A 22,382-nucleotide genomic window follows, 5' to 3' on the forward strand; every position below is an offset into this window, starting at 1 on the left:
AAATGACTATCTGATACCGCAGTTCAATGCCTAATAAAGTAATTATTCCAGATATTTGTTACAAAAATGAACAACTTTCTGAAGGATAGCATATTATTTACTCTTACTGGACGGATTACATTTAGCTGTCTTTCAGTTTTTTCTGTGACAATCATGCACAATAATGAAAACTGTGTTACTATTAAACAATATAGATTTACCATTTGTACATGTTGATCTAGATCTTAAACAAGCTTCAACTTTAAAACTGAATAGTGAGAACATTTATTCATAACCTTAGAACATGATTGTCAACCCTGAAGTCAACCACAATTACATTATTGTAACCTTTTATCATAATATTACAAATATGAATATATTAGATGATGACAATGAAGTTAACATTTAGCAAACGCAAAAAAGTGGGTTTTTTTTTCTCAATTCTAAGTTATGACCAATGTCCTTATCGAAGGTTTCTATTTCCAGTCAAGAGGCGTTGGTTGTTAGGGCAAAAAGAATTTTTTCATACTCATATGCGTTTATTATGATTGGCACAATTTCAAAGGAATAATTTAATTGGCACTTTGATGTCCTTTCACTGATCTTTTTACTTTGGTGTTTGCAAATTATTGTGGTTCTACTCTCCAAACACACAATACATAGATAGTACAAACAGTTGGAGCTCTTGGATTGGATCTGTCAGGCCTGAGTAGCAATTGCGACCTGGACATGTGAAGAAAGTGAAGAAACAGACTTGGTTTTTAACTCTCGTTGTCACTAAAGGCATATTGCATTTTGAACATCCCGGCGCATTAGTTTAATCAGAATACGGGGTATTATAAAACTTTAAGGTGTCACAGTTCACATGTACGTTAGAGGGTAATTAGTCTGATCAAATATTATTTACCTTTTTCTTTTTAAATGCTGCGAGTAGTTCGTATGTTTCAACTGTTTGCAAGATTTCCAAATATTGTGCGACTATTATAATAACCTTGGCCACTACCAAGAAAAATTGAAATGTTTTGTTTTTTTCATAGATGGCTCTTTTGTCGTTGGTGAAAAGATAAAGATGCCCTTAGTGAAATGCGCTGCCATCTATTATGGTAGAATGGCAAGAACCATGGAGGCAGAGGTCTCTCCGATTGTCATTGTATGTATACCTCTGTCGGCTTTAGTTTCATATCAAAACCTGTCTGTAACGCTTATTTTGGCCATACCCTCCGAACATTTCATCCTCCATCCTTTCAAACGGACTTTCAGAGTCCGATTTTGGTACTTTAGCTGCTTGATTTTCGATGGGCAGTGTTGCGTTGAACGGACTCATCAAATGCTATGGCTCTGTATTTAGAAGAGTACGACATTGAGCTCAGCGTACCATAGCAGTTGAATTTTGAACCTTCAATCCTGTTCCAAAACAATGCGTTCAAATGCGTCCCATATCCAAACCAAACTCATTAAGATACAAATATGTAGTTCTAGGAGTTATACACGGCTTTAGCTACCCTTCAGGTACCCTTAAACGTACTTTAAACTAGTCATATACCATTTAATTGGCTAATTTCTACATTTTTTGATTGAAAAACACATAATTAAAATCTGGTATTGCTGTGATTGCAATTAATGATGCCTCCAAAGTAATTTCAGTCTTAAAACTACCCCTTAAAGCACATAGATGTGTTTAGTTTGGCTCTGGGACGCATTTAAACTCTTTGTTTTGGAGCAAAAATGAAGGTTCAAACTTCAACCGCTATGGTGAACTGACCTCACTGTCGTACTTTTCTAAATACAGAGTACTAATCAAAGCCATCCTTGACACTGTGAGAAATGCCAAGAAAATCATGGGGCTTTTTTACCACCGCCTGACATGCAACCTATTTTAGTCTGGGTTGGTTATATGAGAAGGAATTGAGTATAATGATATTGAAACTATGTTGGGCCAGTAATAGGATAGGTGAAGTAACCCAAGTTTGAATCTCCATCCATCAAATTTGACAAGCACTGCCTACTATCTTGGTGAATTAATTTGAATGGACTTTTTCTATTTTGTAAATGTGGAATTGTGGTGCAGCTTTCAAAAATCATTAACCATCACTGCTAGAACAAAATGTCTACAAAACTCCCCCACAAACCGACAAACTATGGGCCATTGTTCCTCTTGGCCTCTGGCTGGCTAGGCTTGGTCTGGTTATTTTGAAAAGTAGCAAAGTTGAGGGGGGGGGGCTTCATGAAAATGTCAGGGAGGTGGAAAAAGAGAACCCATTCATTGGCTTCATGACTACAATTTGTTACTTTGTTTTCAGCTTGGCACAACTGACCATAGTAGGTGCCTAAAACCAAGCGGAAAAGATGGCATTAGAGTTTCCATCCAACGTAATGCCACGTTTTTGAAATCACGCAACTAAAGTACCAAAATCGGACTCTGAAAGTCCGTTTGATCCATCCTTTCATGGAGGCTACTGTTGATCATTTCCAACAATCATGGCCCAAATGTTATCTTTTTAACCGCTTGCGATGCTGATTGCATAACGATTGGCTTTGGAAATCCCGGATCATGAAAGGGATCACATTTTCGTTGTCTACAAGATAACAAAGCCTCAATTCACTTTCAGCGTGTACTTGGATGTTCCTGGCAACCACAAACACCAATAATGTTTTGGAACTTTACATGATCTTACCCCGCTCGTAAATTTTATTCAGTCTTATATTTGGTATTCACTTCTTTATACGGTCATTTTGCATCACCTGTTAAGCTCAAAAATATATTTTGTCAGCTGGAAACTTTAGTCAAAGAAAAACACGAGTTTCAAAGAATTCTTCCAGCTTGTAGAGAAAATAAGGCATGCTGCTTCCTATAATGTGATAGCTCCAAATGTGGATTAACAATCTGTTAACACGGCCTATTGTAGGTTTTTTTTGTTTCATTGTTTCAAAGGAAACATCTTTTAGTTTTTAGCTTTTTGGAATGAATGAGCAAAGCATTAAAAAAATCAAGACAGTAGACAAGAAATGATTCATAATGATTGATCTCTCAAAAATTTTCAACTTTTCTTTTTTCATCTTCTTTCTGCATTGGCCTTTTAAAAAAATGGCACACCGCTTTGTATTGAGTTTTGAGAGGAAAATTCAGTATCCTTTGATTCAACATGCACCATTTCAATTGGAATTTATCTATCCAGTTTGTCATTTTCTTTCTTTTCTGTTTCTGGCAATCTTTTCTTAAACATACTTAATAAATGTCTTTTCTGCGAGAATCCAAAAGATACTAAAAGCTGAAAATAATTGAACAATAAGGAAGAAAACCAAGTCCAGTGTTTATCGCACTGACTTGAGTGAGAGTGATCCAGATTTGATTCTCCTCCCCAACCTTTGATCAAACGAACCAATCCCTTTATTAGTATTGAGTAATACTATCAAAAGCAAGAAACTTGCAGACGCCAATCACACCCACAGACGGAGAGCCAATCTGACACGGACAAGACAGTGTTGATTGCAAATGAATTCCGCTAGCCGGGGAAGATTCTCCCCTCTTATCATAACACCCATCAAAAAAAAAATATGCAGAATATATCAACCTCTCAAACCAAGATAAAGTGAGTACAAGCTGAATGAATCATTTTGAATGAATCACAAGTCAGAAGAGATACTAATTTGGCAAAGCATTGCTATTATCAGCGAGTCAATAAGGAAAAGAAGATGAGGAAGTAAGCGTACGACCATAAGTTTATATCAAGAATGATCTCCCGTAGTTGTCTTTATCGTAGAAAAAATCTTGATCAGTTTTGCTTTACCTTTCAGAAGCTCGGACTGGGAAAGATCACTTGGAACTGACAGTAAAACTTGTCACAATATTCTAGTTCCAACCAAAGCATAAAATGAGGTGATCTTTCGAGCTAATAGATGGTAGACTGCATTTGGCTTATACCCTCCTGCATACTTTTGATACTCAACCCATTTCTTACCCACAGGGACTTATTGTGTCTTAATTTCACTCTCTCTTGGAACTCTTAGAGGAGTGCTTTTGCAGACTAAACATTTGGAATGTAATATAACTTCTTTTGTCGAGAAATGACCAATTTGGAGCCATGCATCCCAATCTGTTGTGTTGAATGTTACTCGTAATGAGCACTTGCACCCTTCAGATATATGGAGGTTTTCGGTGCACATTTTTAAAATTTGCTTGCTTATACTGGAACCATTCAAACGTATTCATACAGCTAAGTGTACTTACATGGCTCAAGGTATGCTGGCAAACCTATTTGTAATTACCTGAGTGCACTCCAAGAAATTATCAAATATTCCTTTAACCTGTATATGGCAATTTTTTCGCCATGGATGGCTAGTTTTTATCATTGACATGGATGGTTTGCATCAAACCTTTCGCCTTGCCTTGGCTTGGAAGTGGCTTTTTACCACCTGAAGTTGAGAAGATATCTCATCTTGTGCGCAGGTTTAAGAGTTCAAGGACCCAATTCAAGTATCACAAGTGTCACACATCTCACTATCCAACCCACAAGCTCATGTTCTAGTTTTGACCGGATAGGCATTCAAGAATTTTCTGTCAGGGTTTCCTGGTGGCCAAGGTTCATTTCATATCTGGACTGTGTATGCATAAAAAGGTGCCCAAGCAGATTGACTGGGAAGAGGGAGAGAATGTGGGTCACAGCAGGTTTCGTTTGGGAAATATTCAGGAGTACAATGATTATTGAGTTGAAAATATTTATTAGAAATTCATGTTCCCCATTGGTTGAAAATTGGGTTGTCAAGTTAAACGTATAAATCAGGGAGAGCACACTCGCCCTAATCAAGTCAATGGCGACATGTGTTACTCGAGATAAGGCCACGTTATTCCTTGTCAACGGCAGCTGACCCTCGTTCAATAATGGTTGGGACGAGTGCACTCTCCCTCGTATAAATACTTTATCCGAAATCCATCTTTACAAAAGATTAAACACGGTGTTGCAGTCTATCCTGAATGTTATTGACTTTGTACTCCTCAGCTGGCTTCATACCCTACACTCGCATTGGAATCTGATCCAACTGGAATTCTTCCGGCAGATCTTCTTGGCTCAACGGTTGGCCATTCATAAATTTGCCCGAATAGATGGTATTGCCTTCTTCATTGACCACCACAATATTCCCATGGGGTCGTCCCATTCGATAGGTGCCTGACATTGTGTTGCCCGTGGCGGATTTCCAAGAGATCTCGCCATGAAGGATGCCATTGCGAAAGTCCCCAGTGATCTCTTCGCCATTTTTTCGGGCAATTTTGACTTGTCCATGCGGATGGTGGTTGTGAAATAATCCAAGAATCACATCCCCGTTCTTGAACTCCATGATGCCTTGAGCTACAGCATGGCCGTCGACGAAATCCGCATCCAGACGCTCTCCGTTGGGACCGAACCAGGTGCCATTACCATTGGGAACCCCGTCTCTGTATCCACCTTGATATTCTGTCAAAAATCCCGCGTGAAAGAGCTTAATCCTACACATGAGACAGATGCCTGCACAATGAACATCAGTTCAGTTTTAGCTTTAATCAACTGGCATGAGAAACTGTGTTTTCAGGTAAAAAATGGACTTTTATTTTGGTCTAAGAGGAAGAGACTCTTTCAAAAAGTTCTGTAGTCTGTAAGTTTTTTTTCTTTTCTTTACCAAGTGTTTCAAAATTGCTCAACTTGTGGGATTAAGCTCTTTTCATGCCTAGATCTCCGGAGCTGTTGTAGTATTGTCCGATGCCATCCGGTTTGCCGTATTCATCCACAGAACCGATGTAATACGAGCCATCGCCGTAATTGTAACGAAGGCCTTCGGATGAGTCCAGAGTGGCTGTTAGCACGAGGCACATGAATAATGTTGTCACAACGAAACACATGATAGTCGCACAAGTCCAGTTTGTCTGTAATTGAGGAAGAAGCACAATAGAAGCAAGCAACACGACCAATTTGCAATTACTACAGTTGAACAGCCAGGGTACTAGTTCACATTGGCGGAGGTGCGTGTTGGATCGACTTATTTAGATCGAACGAGAAGAGCAATTATGACCACGTTGTATCTTGATCCCTCATATTCAATCAAAGAATCTGGCTGGCTGGCTGGCTGGCTGATGGCTGAACAATGGCTATTCTTAGAGCTTGAAATGTAATCCCACAACGTTTCTTGTTCTCTCTCAGTCGTCAGAGAAACACTTGACGATTGACATGATTTGAAGACCATCCGATATTCTTTTTCCTTCTCCTCATCCGCCGTGGAGGAGGCCGTGGAGAAGTAGCACCATAGCACCAGGTCCGAGATCATTCAAGATTTTGTGGTCGCCGACATCACCCAAGATTTTGGCGCTTCGACTTGTTCTCTGGTCAGTGTACTTGTGTCGTATGGCAGCTCACTCTCGATTCATCCATCTATCCATCCATCCATCCATGCATCCATCCATCCATTCTATTCCATCCAGCCCACAACGCGATCTACTGGCACACTACTGTACACTTGAGCGCCTTAAGTTTGGACCCTGAAATGCTCGACCACTCACTCCATTTCGAATAGGCAACGCTCTCGATAGGATTTGGTTGATGCATTCTTTGATCTGCTCTAATTTGCTAGGTTTCGCCGACGAGTCACATCTTTCAGGAACACGGGAAAGGATTAATTCCAATTGGAAATTGTATTTAAGAATGTCTAAAAAAATTGGAAAGTAAGGGCAAAACAATTGAAGGTACTGAAGTTTGAAAATTAACATCTTTGACTGAGTAATTTCTGTAAGAGAGATCCGCTAGAAGAAACAGACCCTCATTTTTTCTCCGTGGAGGAAACTACGTCAACCATTGCTCCACTTCACATCTCCTTCTTTTATGTTTTGAAAACCTACCTTGAGTTTTGCACAATTTTTGTTTTGTCACTTGAATGCCATCGTTTGATTCTTTTTTATGAATTCGCCAGACATAAAGATATGCAACTGTTGTGAGGGAACTGCAAATTCTAAAATGGCGTCATAAATTGTAAGACACTCTGTTCCACAACGACAAAATATACCACAGATGGGATAAGTTTTGGTGACCCTTTCTGCCCACCATATTGATGTCTAGCCGGCCCCCAAACAACTTGTTTTTTTATTGTTACTACAAACATTTGAGTACAAACCTTGCCCATTGTAAACAGCCCCAAAAGTTTAGAGGTGACATTTGATAACGGGCACAAAGAAGGCAATAAATCTATTATCAATGACGAGCGATCGAGGACAAAAAATACTGTTCGTTTTTCCCTCCAACCAGTTTTGACTCTGGTCAATAAGATTGGGCTCCTTATTCACATATACTTGCGATGCTTGGACCATGGTGATTGAGTTTTTCACTGGTAGAAACATTTCAGATTGAAGATGCGATTAGCTAGTGCTTCAGCTAAATTTATTTATATGAACTAAAACGCTTAAAAGGGTCTGGAGACTTGCAATCTGACGTAGACAATTACTGTTTTTTCCTGTTCAGCGTTTCTTTCATGGACAAGTGATGATGATCCAGCAACCCCCTTTTCTTAGATAATGAAATTCCGCCTATAATACTGCCAGTGGATGAAATGCCCAAGTCAAGGTAGAGCATGTACAGTTTGTGTCTATGTACTGTAGGGAATAAACAGTTTCTAAAGATGGCACGAGGAGAATGTCCTTGTGAGCAGTTAGTACCTCCATCCACCGAAACCATGTTTCTCGAACTCGCCGTTTGGGTCCATCCACGAAATGTCAGACCATTCTACCCCCCAACCCACCGCCATCTTGCCAACCAATGATGCTCGACTGTCTGAATTTGACCATGGACTCTTGAGTGAGTGAGTTGGTGGTACGGTAGATGAGAAATGCTCGGCGTACTAGTTCTTTAACACGTGAGGCATGGCCAAGAGTTCCTCCAAGCAATGTTCCTCCTCCTTCGGGCTGTAATGGTCTCTGTCGGGATAAAGGCCATAGGTCAATGAGGACCTCTCACTTTCAAATCGGAAGATGTTTCTAGAAGTTCCTCCGTCCTGTTTTGGACTGTGGATGAACAAGATGGCATATCCAAACCGAAAAACGAAACAGGATTTTTCCTCCGCTTTGTCAAATCGATGCATCACAGGTAGAGTGTGAGCATGAACCTAGGAACACATGCACATGTAGTAGGTACATGTATAAGTTATGTGTTCTGTGCGGCTGCATCAAGTGGAATCACAGAAGGAGGCAAATAGCCAATGTGGAGCCATTCTCTATGAATTCAGAGCCACGAATGTACATGTCTCAGTAGAAACCGTAACGGACGTTCCAGGAAGTATCAATGTTTAGTTCAAGTCATATTGTAGTCAACCAAGTTGTAGTCAGCCAACGCCGCAGTTCTCCACATATCGCAAGTTTGAATTCAAAATATGGAGTTCGAAGAGAGATTGCAAACTCCCAGCATTAGTTTAAATGGCTCTTGAAGGCATAGCTTGACTCGGGTAAAGACTTGCGGGCGATTACCCGCAATTGCCTCTTTTTAAGCAAGTCAATCGCAATTTGCGCCTTGGGAATTTGCCAGATTCCGCACAATAGTCTGATCGCTTAGCAATGAATAATGATTAGGGTTTGGACCGATTCTAGCCGGGAAAGACAGTCATTTCTCACGGCAAAGCGCAGAGCACAGCAAGAACAACACTTCTGAACAACACGTCGACCACTGACGTTCGTCCTCGTGTTGGTAGGTTTGCCTAGCTAGCATTTGGTGGTCAAATGACAATAAATGAAGATACTTGGCAATTATCCAAAAAATGTGGTCGATGCGTCCGATTCCTGCCAGACTCACAAAATTTATGATCAATGACTCCAATGACTTGAATAACTGAATTACAAACTACTTCATCCAAGCGTCAAGGTAACATCCGAGCTGAGAGATGGGACGTTGTGAGGGTTCGAATTTGGCAGTTACCGCTCACCTTTTCACAAACTGAAGAGGATGTGTACAAATGGAGACGGGGACTTGACATATGGACAATTTATTTTGTAAATCGATGGTTTTGGGGGGTGATAAATAGGTGCTCACTGAACGGAAACTTGACCAACAACAAAAAGGTGCTTGTGTACTTGGGACGGTGCGAGTAACATGCCAACAAGTTTTTGAATAAACTCAGCAGGAACAAAATTATCCTCGATACGGATGAGGTGTTGGAGTAGCATAGGGTGCATAATGTGGGTTGTATGGGCTTTGAGGCAAGGGCCTCAGGCTTCTGACATCCGCATAGGGCTCCTCAAAGTGTCGAGGAGGAGCCAGAGCGATATGACTAAGATGATGGGGCTTATGCTTGTGAGCGGGAATGATGGCCGATGGGGGATGGTGAGGTAGTGGGGGCGGGACACCAAGGCTGGGACCATGGGGAACCGCTGACGGCGAGTGATGAGCGTAGGGGGTGGGTGAGGGATGATGCAGCGGTTGGTAAGGAGACGGGTGATGAGGATAAGGCGTCGGCGAAGGTGAAGGATGGTAAGGAGTCGGTTTATAACCGGGATAGGGGCTTGGTTGAGGGTGGTGCCCATGAGGCGCTGGTGTTGGCTGACCATGAGGATGATGCAATGATTCATAAAGAGGATGATGTGGGTACTTTAGGTGAGATTTTGGAAGAAGACCATGAGCTTTAGGTCGATTAGGCATGGTGTGTACATGGTGTGAAGGTACCAAAGTCACATGATCCTCGACATGATGAAACGGGCCAGCCGTTGAATGGGACAAAACATGAGCGTGAGGGGTAGGAGTTGGATGAGGCGTTGGAACTAAAGGCTCATGGTGGATATTGGGAAGGTGGTGAGGATCATGCGGGTGAGCGTGATGGTCATGGGGGACTCTATGATGGGGATCAGCGTGATGGGCTTCATGGGGACGATGAGTTGGGGAATGCGGATCGTAAGGGTTGTGCAGATTATGATGCAAATGCGGATCTTCATGGGGATGAATGTGTTGATGATCGTGAATTGGTTGATGTGGATCAGGATGACGTGGATGATGTGGATGGTGTGGATCAGCATGATGTGGATCAGGATGATATGGATCAGGATGATATGGATCAGGATGATGTGGATCAGGATGATGTGGATCAGGATGATGTGGATGATGTGGATCAGGATGATGTGGATGGTGTGAATCAGCATGATGTAGATCAGTATGATGTGGATCAGTATGATGTGGATCCGGATGATGCAGATCAGAATGATACGGATCAGGATGATGTGGAGCAGGATGATGTGGATGGTGTGGATCAGCATGATGTGGATGGTGTGGATCAGCATGATGTGGATGATCATGAACGGGATGAGGAGGTGAAGGGTGAAAATGATCATGGTGATGTTTTTCCTCGGGATGCTCGTAATGATCATGAATTTGAAGAGATGGGCCATAGTCGGGATCCAGAGAATGGTGAGGATGAGGCTCTGCATAATCAGGTTCGGGATGAGGATGATGGGGTGATGGAGTAGTACTAACATGATGGTCATCATGATGCCCTTGATGTGTTGGGTGAGCTATTCCATGATGGGGCTCGTGGTGGGGAATGGGCGTGGTATGGCCAGGGCCATGATGTTGAACTGGATGAGTAGGGTGGTGAGCTTCATGGTGGGGATTTGGTGTGGTGTGAGGCTCCCCATGATGTTCAACATGGACAGTACTAGGAGTCGTATGGTGATGAGACTGCTCGTCTGGGTGAAGTAATTGTCCGTGGATATCCAAGACTGGATGGTCGGAATACGGAGGGTGCGAATGGGGTTGGTCGAAACCCGGATGAATGGCAAGCAATGGATGAGCTCCCAAAGGGTGAGTGTGGGTCTCGGGGTTGGCCAAAAGAATATCAGCCTCGGTCAAGGCATGTGGATCTAGATTGGGAATGTTCGCCAAGATTTCTGGGATATGAGCCGGCAAAGGGGTAACGGTCACAATTTGATGTGGGGATGACGTTGGTCCAACAATTGGAAACCCGTGTTCCAAATTTAAAGGCACTGGTCCAACCACAGCCAATGGCGTGGTTTCTGATCCTTCTATGGTTGGATGCTCCACCTCATGGATGGCATGGTGGGCTAAAGGAGTGGAATGGAGTTCAGCAGGAACTGGGGTAACTGGATGTACGTCTGCAACATGGGGAACAGTGTGAGGAAATGGAGGGGGAGATTCAGCCAAGGGAACGATATTCGCATGCGCAGGAATGGTTTCCACGACAGCTTGAAAACCATGCTCACTATCAGCTGTGTAGGTCACCGTCCTTATACTACCATCCGAGTCCACAAAAGAGTATTGACCACGAACCACATCACCATCGCGGCTTTCTGTGTGCGTCTTTTGGTCACCCGTGACCGGGTCACTGACGCCATAGTTGTACTCGAATTTGGGACGGGACTTGTCATGCGTCTGAACGGGCGAGACATGTACTATTTTGGTCTCACCTGACACTGTCGGTGAGGAATGCTCATGATGTGGGATGGGGGTGGCGGGTCCCACAGGCACCACCGGGGTGGCCAATGGGATGGCAGCACTGAGCTCCAAGGCGTCCAACTCATTCACCTCGGGAAAGTCTGGATAAGCCAGTTTCTCATCTTGAGATTTGGATTCGGACTCAGCCAATGTCCAAGTCCCAAAGACTAACACTGCAATCGAAATAACCAGGAGCGACCTCATGGTTGAATTGGCTAGATCAGACTGATCCTATTTCGGTCGTGACTCACTCACTAATAGACTTTCAAGAGTATTTGTGACTGAATCAAAAAACGGCCCGCTCCACAATTGTTCATATTAATGAGAGACAGTCAGTTTGTCAAGCCAAGAATGCGTCGCTTTGCGTATATCATCCAAGGTCCTTTGCTTCCGACACAAATGCACTGGAAGTAACCTCCCCTCCATAATCCCAACCATCTTTAGCGATTGTTTCCGTTGTTGACGAATCAAAGGCAGGAGTGTAGTGCGAAGTGTCGCTTTTTCCGTTTCAATTCAGCATTGCCCGCTCGTTCCACATTGGTCATCATCCTCACTCAGTCTTGCCAGTTACGACACGTGGTTTCAAACAAAACCTAGCCCCTACATACATCGGCACCGGACTACAATGCGTGTCTGATCAGTGATCATGCAATTATCAGACATTGGCACGGTTCTAGAGTCCCTTAATGTTAGTTATATTGAATCCCTATCACACACTCTTATCAGGATCGTATGGCTGATCCCAGTTATTCAACGAGCCAAATTGGAAGAGCTTACAACGATCTCTTGCCTATGAAAAAGTTGCTAATCAATGCTATTTTCAATGAGGAGCGTGCTCTCATTGTCCACATTACATTTTTCCGAATATTTTCGAAGATGAGTTATGAAACGTATTTTTGTGTGTGTCTCTGTGGTATTTCATGGTTGGTCAATTGCTTGCGGTCGTCAGAAATTGAAATGAGAGAGATGTACATAAAACAGGAAATTAAAGCCGATCGAAGTGGATTTGCATGTCAAAACGGAAGAAGAAATGATCACAATTACTACTCCTGTTGTTGTTGTTGTTGTTGTTGTTACTGTAGTTGTTGCTGTTCCTGCCTGCCGTTTTTGTCAGAATCATCCTCGTTATTACTCGGGCCCTGCTGGTTGGTCGTCTTGACCTTCCACGACTAAATTGGACCTCACCTTGACTAGATTGGTTGACGTTCTACATTTGGGATTAAAGGAACCTCCATTGCGGTTTCCTTTCACGCCACAATTTGTCGTGAGAAATCGGATTACGAGTATGCAATACGCACATTTGCTTCTAGGGACAACGATTTACTTGATCGGTCCTAGCATTATGAACTAGGGGCAAAAAAGACGGAAGAAAACTAATTTCTTACACATTTTAACCAATGAAGGAGAGCAATGTTCGATGGAAAATTTCGCACAAGGTCAAAATGGCGCACAATAAAACAAACTACTACAAGAATGTCAGCCAAACAAATGCGTTTCCGCTCGTTTTTGACCAGGAATGCGAGACAGCAAATTGATTCAAGGCAACGCCGTCATTGCTCACAAGTCACAATGCAATGATGAATATAAAGTGGAAATGAATATCATCAAACCAAAGCCATTTTTATGCTAGAGTTCCTTTCATTGTCATTGGTTTGGTTTCTTTATTATTTACAAAAACTTGATTCCAACACAATGACTTTGAGACTTTTCCAATTTGAATGATTTAGTGAATGTTTTTTTCAAAACTACAAAGTCAACAATAAAGCAAGTTCAAGAAAGCCAGCCTTCTCAGCAGGAAGAGTCAAAAGAGGCATAGGAAGGTAGATGATCTATTATATGATCAACCACTTGCCATTTGATATAAGTTAATGTTCTTCCTCTTCACTTGGATTAAAATCTACTTCAATAACCAATCCTTGATAAGCGCTGAGTAGAATTTCGTTCAACTCAATGGATGATCTGAAATGAAGGAACACCCAAAAATTGTATTTGAAATCTTTTACATTTCCCCGCGCTAGATAGAGCTCACCCCATCTCGTAATTTGCTTCCTCGACAACATCTGACGAGGTGACTAATCTGACTGTTCCTTCATTGGGCACTCCTGGCATCACTGAATGGATGTCCACTTCGATATCATCGAATTCGTGGATGTTAACAACCACCAACAAGCCAATTTTGGTGTCTTCTTCCATTCTGGAAAAGTGGAAAACGCCAGCGTTATTGATTGCAAAACTTTTTGGGAGAGTTCCAATACAATTTTTGCATTTTCCAAGACATGACCACATTGTCAAAATGTGAAACTGACAAGTAGAAGAACTCGATAGATCTTATCACACGTTGCTGGACTTTACCACCTACTTTTTGCTACTTTCGGTAAACGTATATGTACATGTTCTACTGGACCAATTTGTCAGAGGAAACAAATCCTATTGGATAAATAAATTGTAATTGATGCTTGCCTGAGAAATGAAAATATGTTCTTATCGTGGTAGGGATAAAACACTTCTCCATGATAAATCGGATCCTCTTGTCTAATCTTCAAAAGATTCTTGAAGAAATGGAGCTTGGAATTTTCTTTTCCCATTTCGATTTCGACATTCACATCGAGATACTTTGAAGAAAGCGGCAGCCAAGGTTCAGAATCGCTAAACCCACCGTATGTGTCATTTTTCCACTTTATTGCACGTATGAAAGAGGTTATTTAGTAAGTTCCATCCAAGCTCCGTGTCCACTGAACAAACGTTTGTACCTGCATGGGAGCTCGTCCAGGATCCCTGGAACGCTGGGGGAAATCAATGCACTCCGAACCGTAAGGTGGGATGGCATAGGGATCCTGTGTTTGTTCACATGTGATGGCATCGCTATCGGACATGCCAATTTCATCTCCATAATAGATCATCATCGTCCCCGGGAGCAACATGGTTATCATCATGCCCACTTCATTTAGGTAATCAGGCATACGACTCGAGTCTAGGAGTGGAGCAAGAACTTTCAGGATTTTTTTTTTCGGACTACCTTGCCCCTAGTGGGAATGGGTTTTCTATTTAAGTTTCAATTCTGATAATCATCTTTCAACGAATTAAAGTTGTCGGATCTGGCTAGCCTTGAACGTAGGGTTGATGGAGTTTTAGTCAAAAAATTGTCCAAGTCTGACTTGAAAGAAGCTACCGAATCAACAAGGCCTACTTATTCCCTACGAATATTAGAGGGAAGCAAATTAAACAATGAAGGAGCCCGAGAAAGAAGAGAAGTGTACTTCATTGTTCGAACTAGTCTGGATTCTCGAGGTCAGGTCACTAAATCCTGGGTTGGGACAAAGCTCATGAAAGACGTACGGTATCGGATACCTTTCGAACCTTCTCTGAGTACCGTACAGTTCCAAACTTTCCAGCCTCTCTTGAAAGTTTGATTCCGACTCCGGGGTTTGAACCCACGACAGTTGGGGAAAAGATTCTTGCCTTCTTCGTATTGTCTTGAGACAGATTTCTAGACACTGGATGTCGGACGACCGACCACTCGGTTGGCTAAACAGTAAAATAAACCGGTTTGTGATCGATTCCCAGGAGACCATCCAGTGAAATGTTTTCCCTGCACAGTGGTCGGTCGTCCGACATCAAGGGTCTAGAAATCTATGGACAGATCGGCTACATATGTTCTGCCTAAATCTTTTGATCAGAATATTTTTAGCTAATTGAATTTTGATAAAATCGTCCGGATTGGAACGAGCAAAATTCGCTCTTTTATAATAAGGCGTCGTGTAAAAAAAATGACTCTCACCTTCGTCAGCAACGGCAAATTTGTCATGATTGTCCATTTCCCAGGATAACAAGGCATTGGCCCGTTTCTCCACCTCTTCCTGAGGAATGGCAGCTATGTAATCTTGGACTGATTGGTGAACATCATCGCCTGATAAATTGGGATTTCTGAGGAGTGGGGCAATTATATATTATTCTATTATGTCATCTCCCCAGTTCTGGACAGAATAATGTATCGATCCCACGATGGAACTGGGCGAATCCTTACGATATGACATTAGCATTGAAGGTTCTTTTTGAGAACTAAAATATTCGGTTGTTTACGGGAGAAAACGGGTGAAGTATTTTATTCAACCCAAAATGATTCCCCCTGTAAGCTTCAGTTCAATATTTACCTTGGGGAAAAGTTCGATTTTCAAGAAAAATGACGAATCTTTTGCAACTCAAATATTCTTACTTCCATGGGAGAATACCCAGATTGAATGGAATCACATTTCCCCGCTCAAGAGTGGCATTCCGATAAGTCTCTTGCCATTTCATCAGATTTTCCGTTTGCAACATTTCCACGAGGAACAATCTGGATAAAAAGGGGAAGGAGATCATTGTTTGAGAGCTAAGCGTGATATTTTGGATCTATTCGGGTACAATTCTTGTTGAAAAACTGTTGTTCAAACGACAGTCGTTCAGTAACTGAACCCACTAAAATTGTGATTGATCTGATGTCATACGATTAAAGCCTTTAGTTTCTTACTGTGCGTTTTAATCATTTAAAAAAACCACACATAACATTGTACAAAGTTCAATTGGAACGTTAATCGCTTTTGCGTGCCAATAAATGATCTTCAATTTTGGATATCACTTGTGAAACTAATATCGAAGAAAGCTCCCACAACCACGATTGCACTAGGATAGCCAATATGAAAAAATAATTGTATCCAACACACAATGGTCGGGTAAAGTAGTTTTAAAATATGCCTCTCTGTCTCTCGCTCCCATCTCTGTTCCAGGATAGTGTCCATTTCGAAATTGGCCTTTCCGCTTGCCAATAACGATAATTGGTTTTCAAGTGCTAGGGAGAGAGAGTTGGAATCCAATTACCTTTTTGTACCATCCGCATCGGCCAAGACTTCGGCAATGTCCCTCAATTCGTCTAGAAACTCCAAAGTGGCTTCCACGTCGGATTTGATAACTTCAGTGGTTTGGTCGGAGTCATCCTCAAAAAGCAAATTAAATGCACCAATGCGGACCCCGAAAATGGGGGATTTGCTCAGCCAGAACTTGAATATCTCCTGTAAATGCAGGAAATTCAAATTGACTTTTCATGGCGTCAAGGGACAGATGTGTAGCTACGTACACACGGTGGTTATATTTTCTTGTTAAGTGTTTGCTCAAATGCCAAGACATCTAAATATGTCTTTCTTTGTCAAAGAGACAAAAGGAACAACTTCTGCGAAATACACATTCTTAAAAGTAGCTACGATAAGTGTGTTAAATCACTTTTTTTGGTTTGGTTTTTCACTAAAAGTACATTAAAATGTATCATTGTCAAAAAAGTGTAGTCAATCAGAATTAAACGTATTCTTGGTTATGTATTGACGTACAAGATTCATAAACACAAATTTTTGCGGATGCTTAGTAATTACAACTTGAAAGTTGCGTTTTACACCTTAAAAGATCGAAAAACGGCCTAATTATGTTTCAAGTTATTTCCAAGGCATATCATTGTCTTTTTTGATGACACGAAAAGAAACAATATTTTCCCAGTTTCTTTAAAAGTAGCCAAAAATGTCACTTAAAACTTACAAAAGATGGAAAATTGCCTTTCATTTTACTTAAGTGCCAAAAGCTACACTATCCCATCATGTCCCTAAAATATTTGAACGATGCATGTCTCAGTTTAATTTTTAAATTTGTCACTTTTTGCAGTAATTGATTTCTACGTACTAGCGATGTTTTTATCCAAGGATATTAGAATTTTGTCAAATTCAAAAAGTCTTGGCATTTGCACAAAAACTTCATCAGTGTTATGGGTACCACCGTGTCCAGTGATTTACAGAAGAAATCAATTCACCTTAATCTCGGTTCTGACGTCTTCATTATCCAGATTCAGGTCTGGCATGTCGGGGAGTAGAGTATGAAGGTAATATTGCTTGCGAGTAGCATCCCAGGACCAAGCAGGGAGGTTGGGAACGCTGGTCATCTGCGGCGATAAAAAAGTGATACCTACTGCATGTGAGCTTAATCTGGTAGGTCGAGATTCATTTCTCGTGATAGATAAGCTTGTTATGCAGGTAGCAATTGTGGTGGAATGAATCAACGTGATTCAGGCCTGAAGACCAATCATTGATTCCTGTGGACCTGACAAATTATTCCCCAAAGCCAATGTTCCAACGCTACAGACGTTACGCGAAAGCTCATACTTTTTGGCTTCCTCACCCTATGTATTGTCGAAGCAACTGAAATAGACCACTGACGACTTTTTTCGTTGAAAGAACGGTAAGGTTATTCGTAATTGGTGTGGGTAGTTGAGCAGTTGGTACTTGGAGAACATTGAGATTGGCCACCTATCGAAAAGAGAGATTTGCTTCCAAGAGCACCTGATAATCACTTGAGTTCTCCCTTCTACGAGGAAAGGTTCCAGATTCTCTAGCTTTTGTGAAACAGATTTGTTGAAATCTTCAGTTCCAAATCATAAAACAGTAAAAAAAAGCGAAAACTGAAAGAATAATTCATTCCTTGATACTAGACTACTCACCCATGCATTAGGTGGTTTGGGATCTTCTCCAGGACTCTCCCAATTGGAGGCATTCCGCCAGATGTAATAATCTTTGTACTTCCCTTGTCCCTCATTATTCCAAGAAATGCTCTTTTCGAACCATTCATGCTTCTTCGAAGTGTGGTTGGGCACAAAGTCCACAATCAGTTTAAGACCTATAAAAACGCAAGATTTGCCTCAAGTTTTCACCGTAAAAGACCCTAAAGAATCTTACTGAAGCCAAAAGCTTTTTTCTGACATGGAATTGCACTTCGTACAAAGTACAAGAGTTAATATTATACTGCCTCCCTTTTTCCCATAGAGACGCAACAGGATATGATGCAAGTGATGAAGACCATTATTTCACTGTCTGTCTACCTTTTTCGTCAAGACTGTGGAGGAGTGCATCCAAATCCTTATTCGTTCCAAATATCGGATCCACTGCCATATGGTTCACCACATCATATCCCATGTCAACACCCCCGAATTCATAGAAGGCCGACAGAAACACACTGTCCACCCCTAAGTCCACAATGTAGTCCAATTTGTCGCCAATACCTTTAAAAAAGTTTTTTTTAAATATGCAAATGAGAACTAAATGTTTGATAAAGGAACAAAAAACCTCAAAACGAGTCGCTTAACACCTCCTCCTTTGGTTGAAAAAATAAATCCAGCACAAATATTTCAAGAAATAACTGCTACACAGAGGAGATATACGTAATCTATATTTCAAAAACTCAGCGCCACGGATAACGTAAAATGACACTACCAACCTGCTTCACCAGACAACATACAACAAAAAATTCACGGAAGAATTCAACACGATCAAGGTATGGGATAAATGATGGATGTGGAGTAGCCACACCGGCCATTGATTGAGGACGGTTCCATTGACGGAGAAGAAGGCCTCATATGCTGTGGGTATGAGTCGCCAGATATGGCACAGTACGAACAAGGACACGATCGACAACGAGATCCTCGTCAATCGGTTCTCTTGGCGTCGCATCAATGAAGAGGCCTTCCGACTGGCTAGGTCCTCGGCTATAAACAAAGTCGAAAGCAAAGCTGATCAGGATGATGAGATTTTCGGCACGACAGCCGATTACTTTGTCTCGCGAACAAATTGAATTATGTCAAGACTTGACGGGTGAGCCCACCCAACTCTTTGCACCAGCACACACACCTACTCACAAACATATCCAGTACACACATGTTAGTTCTCTCTATCTTTAGATAGTCTTTCTTGGCTGCCAATCTCTCCCAAGGCCAAAAAATTGAAGCATCATGAACTAGGCAAGGAAACTTGAGTGGGAAGAGGCAAAATAAACCCATCGTCTAATGATGACGTTATACGGAACTCTGAGGAAAACTGAGTTTCGAATGCAAATTTTCGAATGCTAGCCAAGATTGATGTTCTCACTTTAGCTGACTGAGGAATCCAAACATTTGCTTGTATGTTTTGCGTACAATTCAATGCGTAGACAAACCATGTGTCTTCTCTTCAGCCCGGGTATCATTTCCTAGAACAATTATACTAGCTTACCTTTGGCCTCCAATGAGGCTATGAACGATCTCTGGTGGGGAACACTTTTGGTGACTGTTGTTCCACTTCTCGTTAGGTAACTAGCTGTTCTTTTGAAGGCTCTGCGGAGAGGTCTCTGTGACGGTTGGATACCTGATGCCTGTTGTGAGGTTTGTGAGTTGTTGCTGTTTATTACCAAAATGTAATTGTCAGTGCTCGAGTTGCTAGCAAAGTTGAAATCTGCCTCGTCAGGTTGGCTCAGAAAAGGCCTGCGATGACCCTGGAGCGCTTCTAAGCTCCTGGATTTCTGGAAACCTTGGGATCTCATCATCCTTCTTAAGGGACCCAGTCCCTTCGGTGTTTGTTGGCTCGATGGCTGCCGAGACACGGGAACGCAGCCTTCACTATTGGCTTGCCGAGTCGAGCTTTGTTCAGGAAAGGTTCGCACCGGCGTCCTCTGGCCTTCAAAGGCCAAATCCACCACGTCTCGGCCCATTTTCCGCAAAGCTAAAAGATGCAATGACCTCTTGAACCTTTCCAATGACGGCATGTTCAATAGATAGGTCTTACCAATTACGGTGCAAATGTTCAAGTATATGAGAGAAAGCAGTGGTATGAGTGAAGCGAAGACAGTATTGAGACCAATGCAATAGATGTGGTGATAGAGAGCGTTCTGTCTGAGCTCGCTTGGCTTGATCTCGAGAGATTTCCGTTTCCGACTTATAACTCGTATGTAGGTGTCCTGTTTGGTGAAGGTGAATCGATGGCAGAACATCGGATACGACATTGAGGAAGAGGAAGGAATCGTGGGGGGGTGGGAGTCAGGTGATGGTGATTGGATTTGGGCTGAGGTCTCTGGTAACCCATAACTCATATTGAGCTGACTCGAAGTGATTGGCTCTTGTGAAAGGTCTTCCAGAACCACCCTGAGGAAGAAAGGCATTCATTTATCGTCAGGCCATTGATACCATACCTAACCCGGATTTGTTCTCGAAGGGTCTCCCTTTACTATTTCCCCAATTGGAACTCAAGATTGACTTCCTTACTCTACCATTATTTCTCATTTTCCTCGAACAATTGTGGATTCATTGTAATATTGTCCTATATAAGCTGTGGTCCTTTTTATCATCATGTACAGTACGTAACATTGGCCATGAACTCTTAGCCATACTAAGTTCTCTTCCTCTTTTCGTACATTTGGTATGTATTTGGTTCAAGTAAAAGCTGAAAGTATCAAGCTATGTTCTACGCAACTCGTGTCTGTCTCTTCTTCGTCTTCTACGATGTGAACTCCATTGAAGACACATTACTGAAAGGTTCCACTTCATGAAACAAAAAAACTGGATAGTATGGCACATTTTGCCCATTACCTTGAGAAAAAATGGCCCTCCGTCTTCTAAAAGATCAACAAAGACAAATTTCATCGCTTGAATGCCTAGCAAAGAGATAGAACCGTATTCAAAACCTCAGCACAAGGCCTATTTCAAAAAGGTCGCCGGTGTATCCAAATGATGGCTTTCCAGATAAAAGAGACTGGTTTTGGTAATTCCGAAAAAAAACGTCATTTAACGATCTTTTACAACTTTGGCTTGTTAGAACCTTGAGTCTTGAGGTTATCCAATTCCAAGTCCCTATATTTAAAAGGTTATAAGTGGGCGGCCATTTACAAGTAGTGAAGAACAAAACTTGTAGGAGCGCGCGGCCGACAAGCGAAAGGTTTTTCACGCGGTGAACGCTACCTAAAAAGTTTGAAGTAACCTCAAAGACTGGCTAAAGTCGTCGAGTCCAGCGAGTTTGCGGCGAATCTCTCACAAGTGTTTGATCCTAGTTCTCAGTCGAGTTCTCAAAGAGGGGTTCAAGGTCGTAATCTGGCAAGGTCTTACAGAAATAGGACTCAATTATCAAGTCATAAAAGCCATCCATTCACGAGCTCGTCCAATAGGATAGCTAGAGGCGTACGAGTCGTCCTCGGGAAAGAGATCGGAAAAGATGAAACGCAAAACAAGTTGCTGGACCCAACTTTTCTTGCTGAGAAAGCAAGGAGGTTGTTCATTATCTGGCACTTTTCCTCACAGACTCAAGCTTAGACTTGTTGAACATACTCGGTTTTCTCGACCACATTAGAATGGTTCTGTGACGTCAAGGAACTCACCCCGATAAGTTGGAAACGTTCGTTGAAGGAGGGGATTCAACGGGTACATTGGGGTTAGGGGTGATTGCGTCTCTCATTGCCGTGCAATCGATGGTGTAATTTTGAACTTGTACTTTGGAGACGGTTTGCACCTCAAAGAACTTGGGAAGATAGAAAATCACGGGAATGAAGATAAATCCGACCACGTAACACCTGTAAGAGAATTGTACAAATTATGCCATGCTTCCTTTCATTTGTGGATAGTGGTTTATCGCTAACTTGCTCTATCTTGTCACTCCGTGTGATCGAAAATAACTCGTTGGAGTGGGATGAACTACAAGATCATGTTGAAGTGCTATTTGTATAAGTCTAAAGAGCAAGAAAGGAAAGTTTCAGTTCTACAATGCTATCTTAACAATTGATTTAGAATCACTAGCGACCTATTGGCTAAAATAAAGCAACAACGGAAGAGAATGAAGAGGATCGGCCGACAGATAAGGACCGAGAAGTGACCGAATGTATCGAAAAAAGACCTAAATTTTTGTGTCAGATTAGGTTCTAATTGCAGAACTCCATTAATGAAATACGGAAACGTTGAGACCCTGTTTCTAGCCTGACCTGACTGGTTTTGATGTGTAATTCCAAGAATCCAGTTGCACCCATTAACTACTTTTCCTACTACGTATCTACATCAGTTTCTTTGCCAGGGAAGGTTTTTACTGAACACTAGATGTCGCTCTCGCCAGGTCAGGCTCAGATTCAGATCATGGGCAAGTGAATTAGATCAAAGTACAG

The 22,382-nt window shown here is 41.9% G+C and overlaps 4 protein-coding genes across 5 annotated transcripts in view; all 4 read right to left on the reverse strand.

The window, feature by feature from the left end:
* Nucleotides 1-4,684: 4,684 nt before the first annotated feature.
* Nucleotides 4,685-7,360, reverse strand: LOC131881348 (uncharacterized). Of its 2 annotated transcripts, none has more exons than XM_059228191.1 (2): nucleotides 5,680-7,360; nucleotides 4,685-5,420 (listed from the first exon to the last, which is right to left on the reverse strand). In XM_059228191.1, exons 1-2 carry the CDS (start codon nucleotides 5,849-5,851, stop codon nucleotides 4,990-4,992), a joined length of 603 nt encoding a protein of 200 aa, XP_059084174.1. In that variant the 5' UTR covers nucleotides 5,852-7,360; the 3' UTR covers nucleotides 4,685-4,989. The 2 variants fall into 2 exon arrangements, with proteins under 2 accessions (XP_059084174.1, XP_059084173.1); XM_059228190.1 differs by having other exon boundaries at nucleotides 4,685-5,429; nucleotides 5,680-7,353.
* A 1,591-nt stretch (nucleotides 7,361-8,951) lies between these two features.
* On the reverse strand, nucleotides 8,952-12,102 carry LOC131881341 (uncharacterized). The gene has a single exon (XM_059228180.1). It carries the CDS (start codon nucleotides 11,625-11,627, stop codon nucleotides 9,114-9,116), a length of 2,514 nt encoding a protein of 837 aa, XP_059084163.1. The 5' UTR covers nucleotides 11,628-12,102; the 3' UTR covers nucleotides 8,952-9,113.
* Nucleotides 12,103-13,012: 910 nt separating this feature from the next.
* The window catches only part of LOC131881342 (maltase 2-like), a gene marked incomplete at its 5' end in the record, with an annotated part of 20,941 nt that continues 11,571 nt past the window's right edge, over nucleotides 13,013-22,382 (reverse strand). Inside the window, 10 exon segments of the mRNA XM_059228181.1 lie at nucleotides 13,013-13,382; nucleotides 13,453-13,617; nucleotides 13,884-14,098; nucleotides 14,174-14,394; nucleotides 15,202-15,347; nucleotides 15,637-15,756; nucleotides 16,278-16,468; nucleotides 17,251-17,379; nucleotides 17,935-18,110; nucleotides 18,313-18,492. Of these exon segments, the coding sequence (XP_059084164.1) occupies nucleotides 13,289-13,382; nucleotides 13,453-13,617; nucleotides 13,884-14,098; nucleotides 14,174-14,394; nucleotides 15,202-15,347; nucleotides 15,637-15,756; nucleotides 16,278-16,468; nucleotides 17,251-17,379; nucleotides 17,935-18,110; nucleotides 18,313-18,492 (1,637 nt within the window). The 3' untranslated portion in view covers nucleotides 13,013-13,288.
* The window catches only part of LOC131881343 (uncharacterized), a 7,900-nt gene continuing 4,159 nt past the window's right edge, over nucleotides 18,642-22,382 (reverse strand). The window contains exons 4-7 of the mRNA XM_059228182.1: nucleotides 21,609-21,800; nucleotides 20,027-20,382; nucleotides 19,478-19,963; nucleotides 18,642-18,975 (exon numbers count right to left, since the gene is read on the reverse strand). Of these exons, the coding sequence (XP_059084165.1) occupies nucleotides 18,713-18,975; nucleotides 19,478-19,963; nucleotides 20,027-20,382; nucleotides 21,609-21,800 (1,297 nt within the window). The 3' untranslated portion in view covers nucleotides 18,642-18,712. The remainder of the gene's footprint in view (nucleotides 18,976-19,477; nucleotides 19,964-20,026; nucleotides 20,383-21,608; nucleotides 21,801-22,382) is intronic.

This window comes from Tigriopus californicus, chromosome 5 (assembly GCF_007210705.1).
Source record: "Tigriopus californicus strain San Diego chromosome 5, Tcal_SD_v2.1, whole genome shotgun sequence".
In the NCBI taxonomy this organism is placed as follows: domain Eukaryota; kingdom Metazoa; phylum Arthropoda; class Copepoda; order Harpacticoida; family Harpacticidae; genus Tigriopus; species Tigriopus californicus.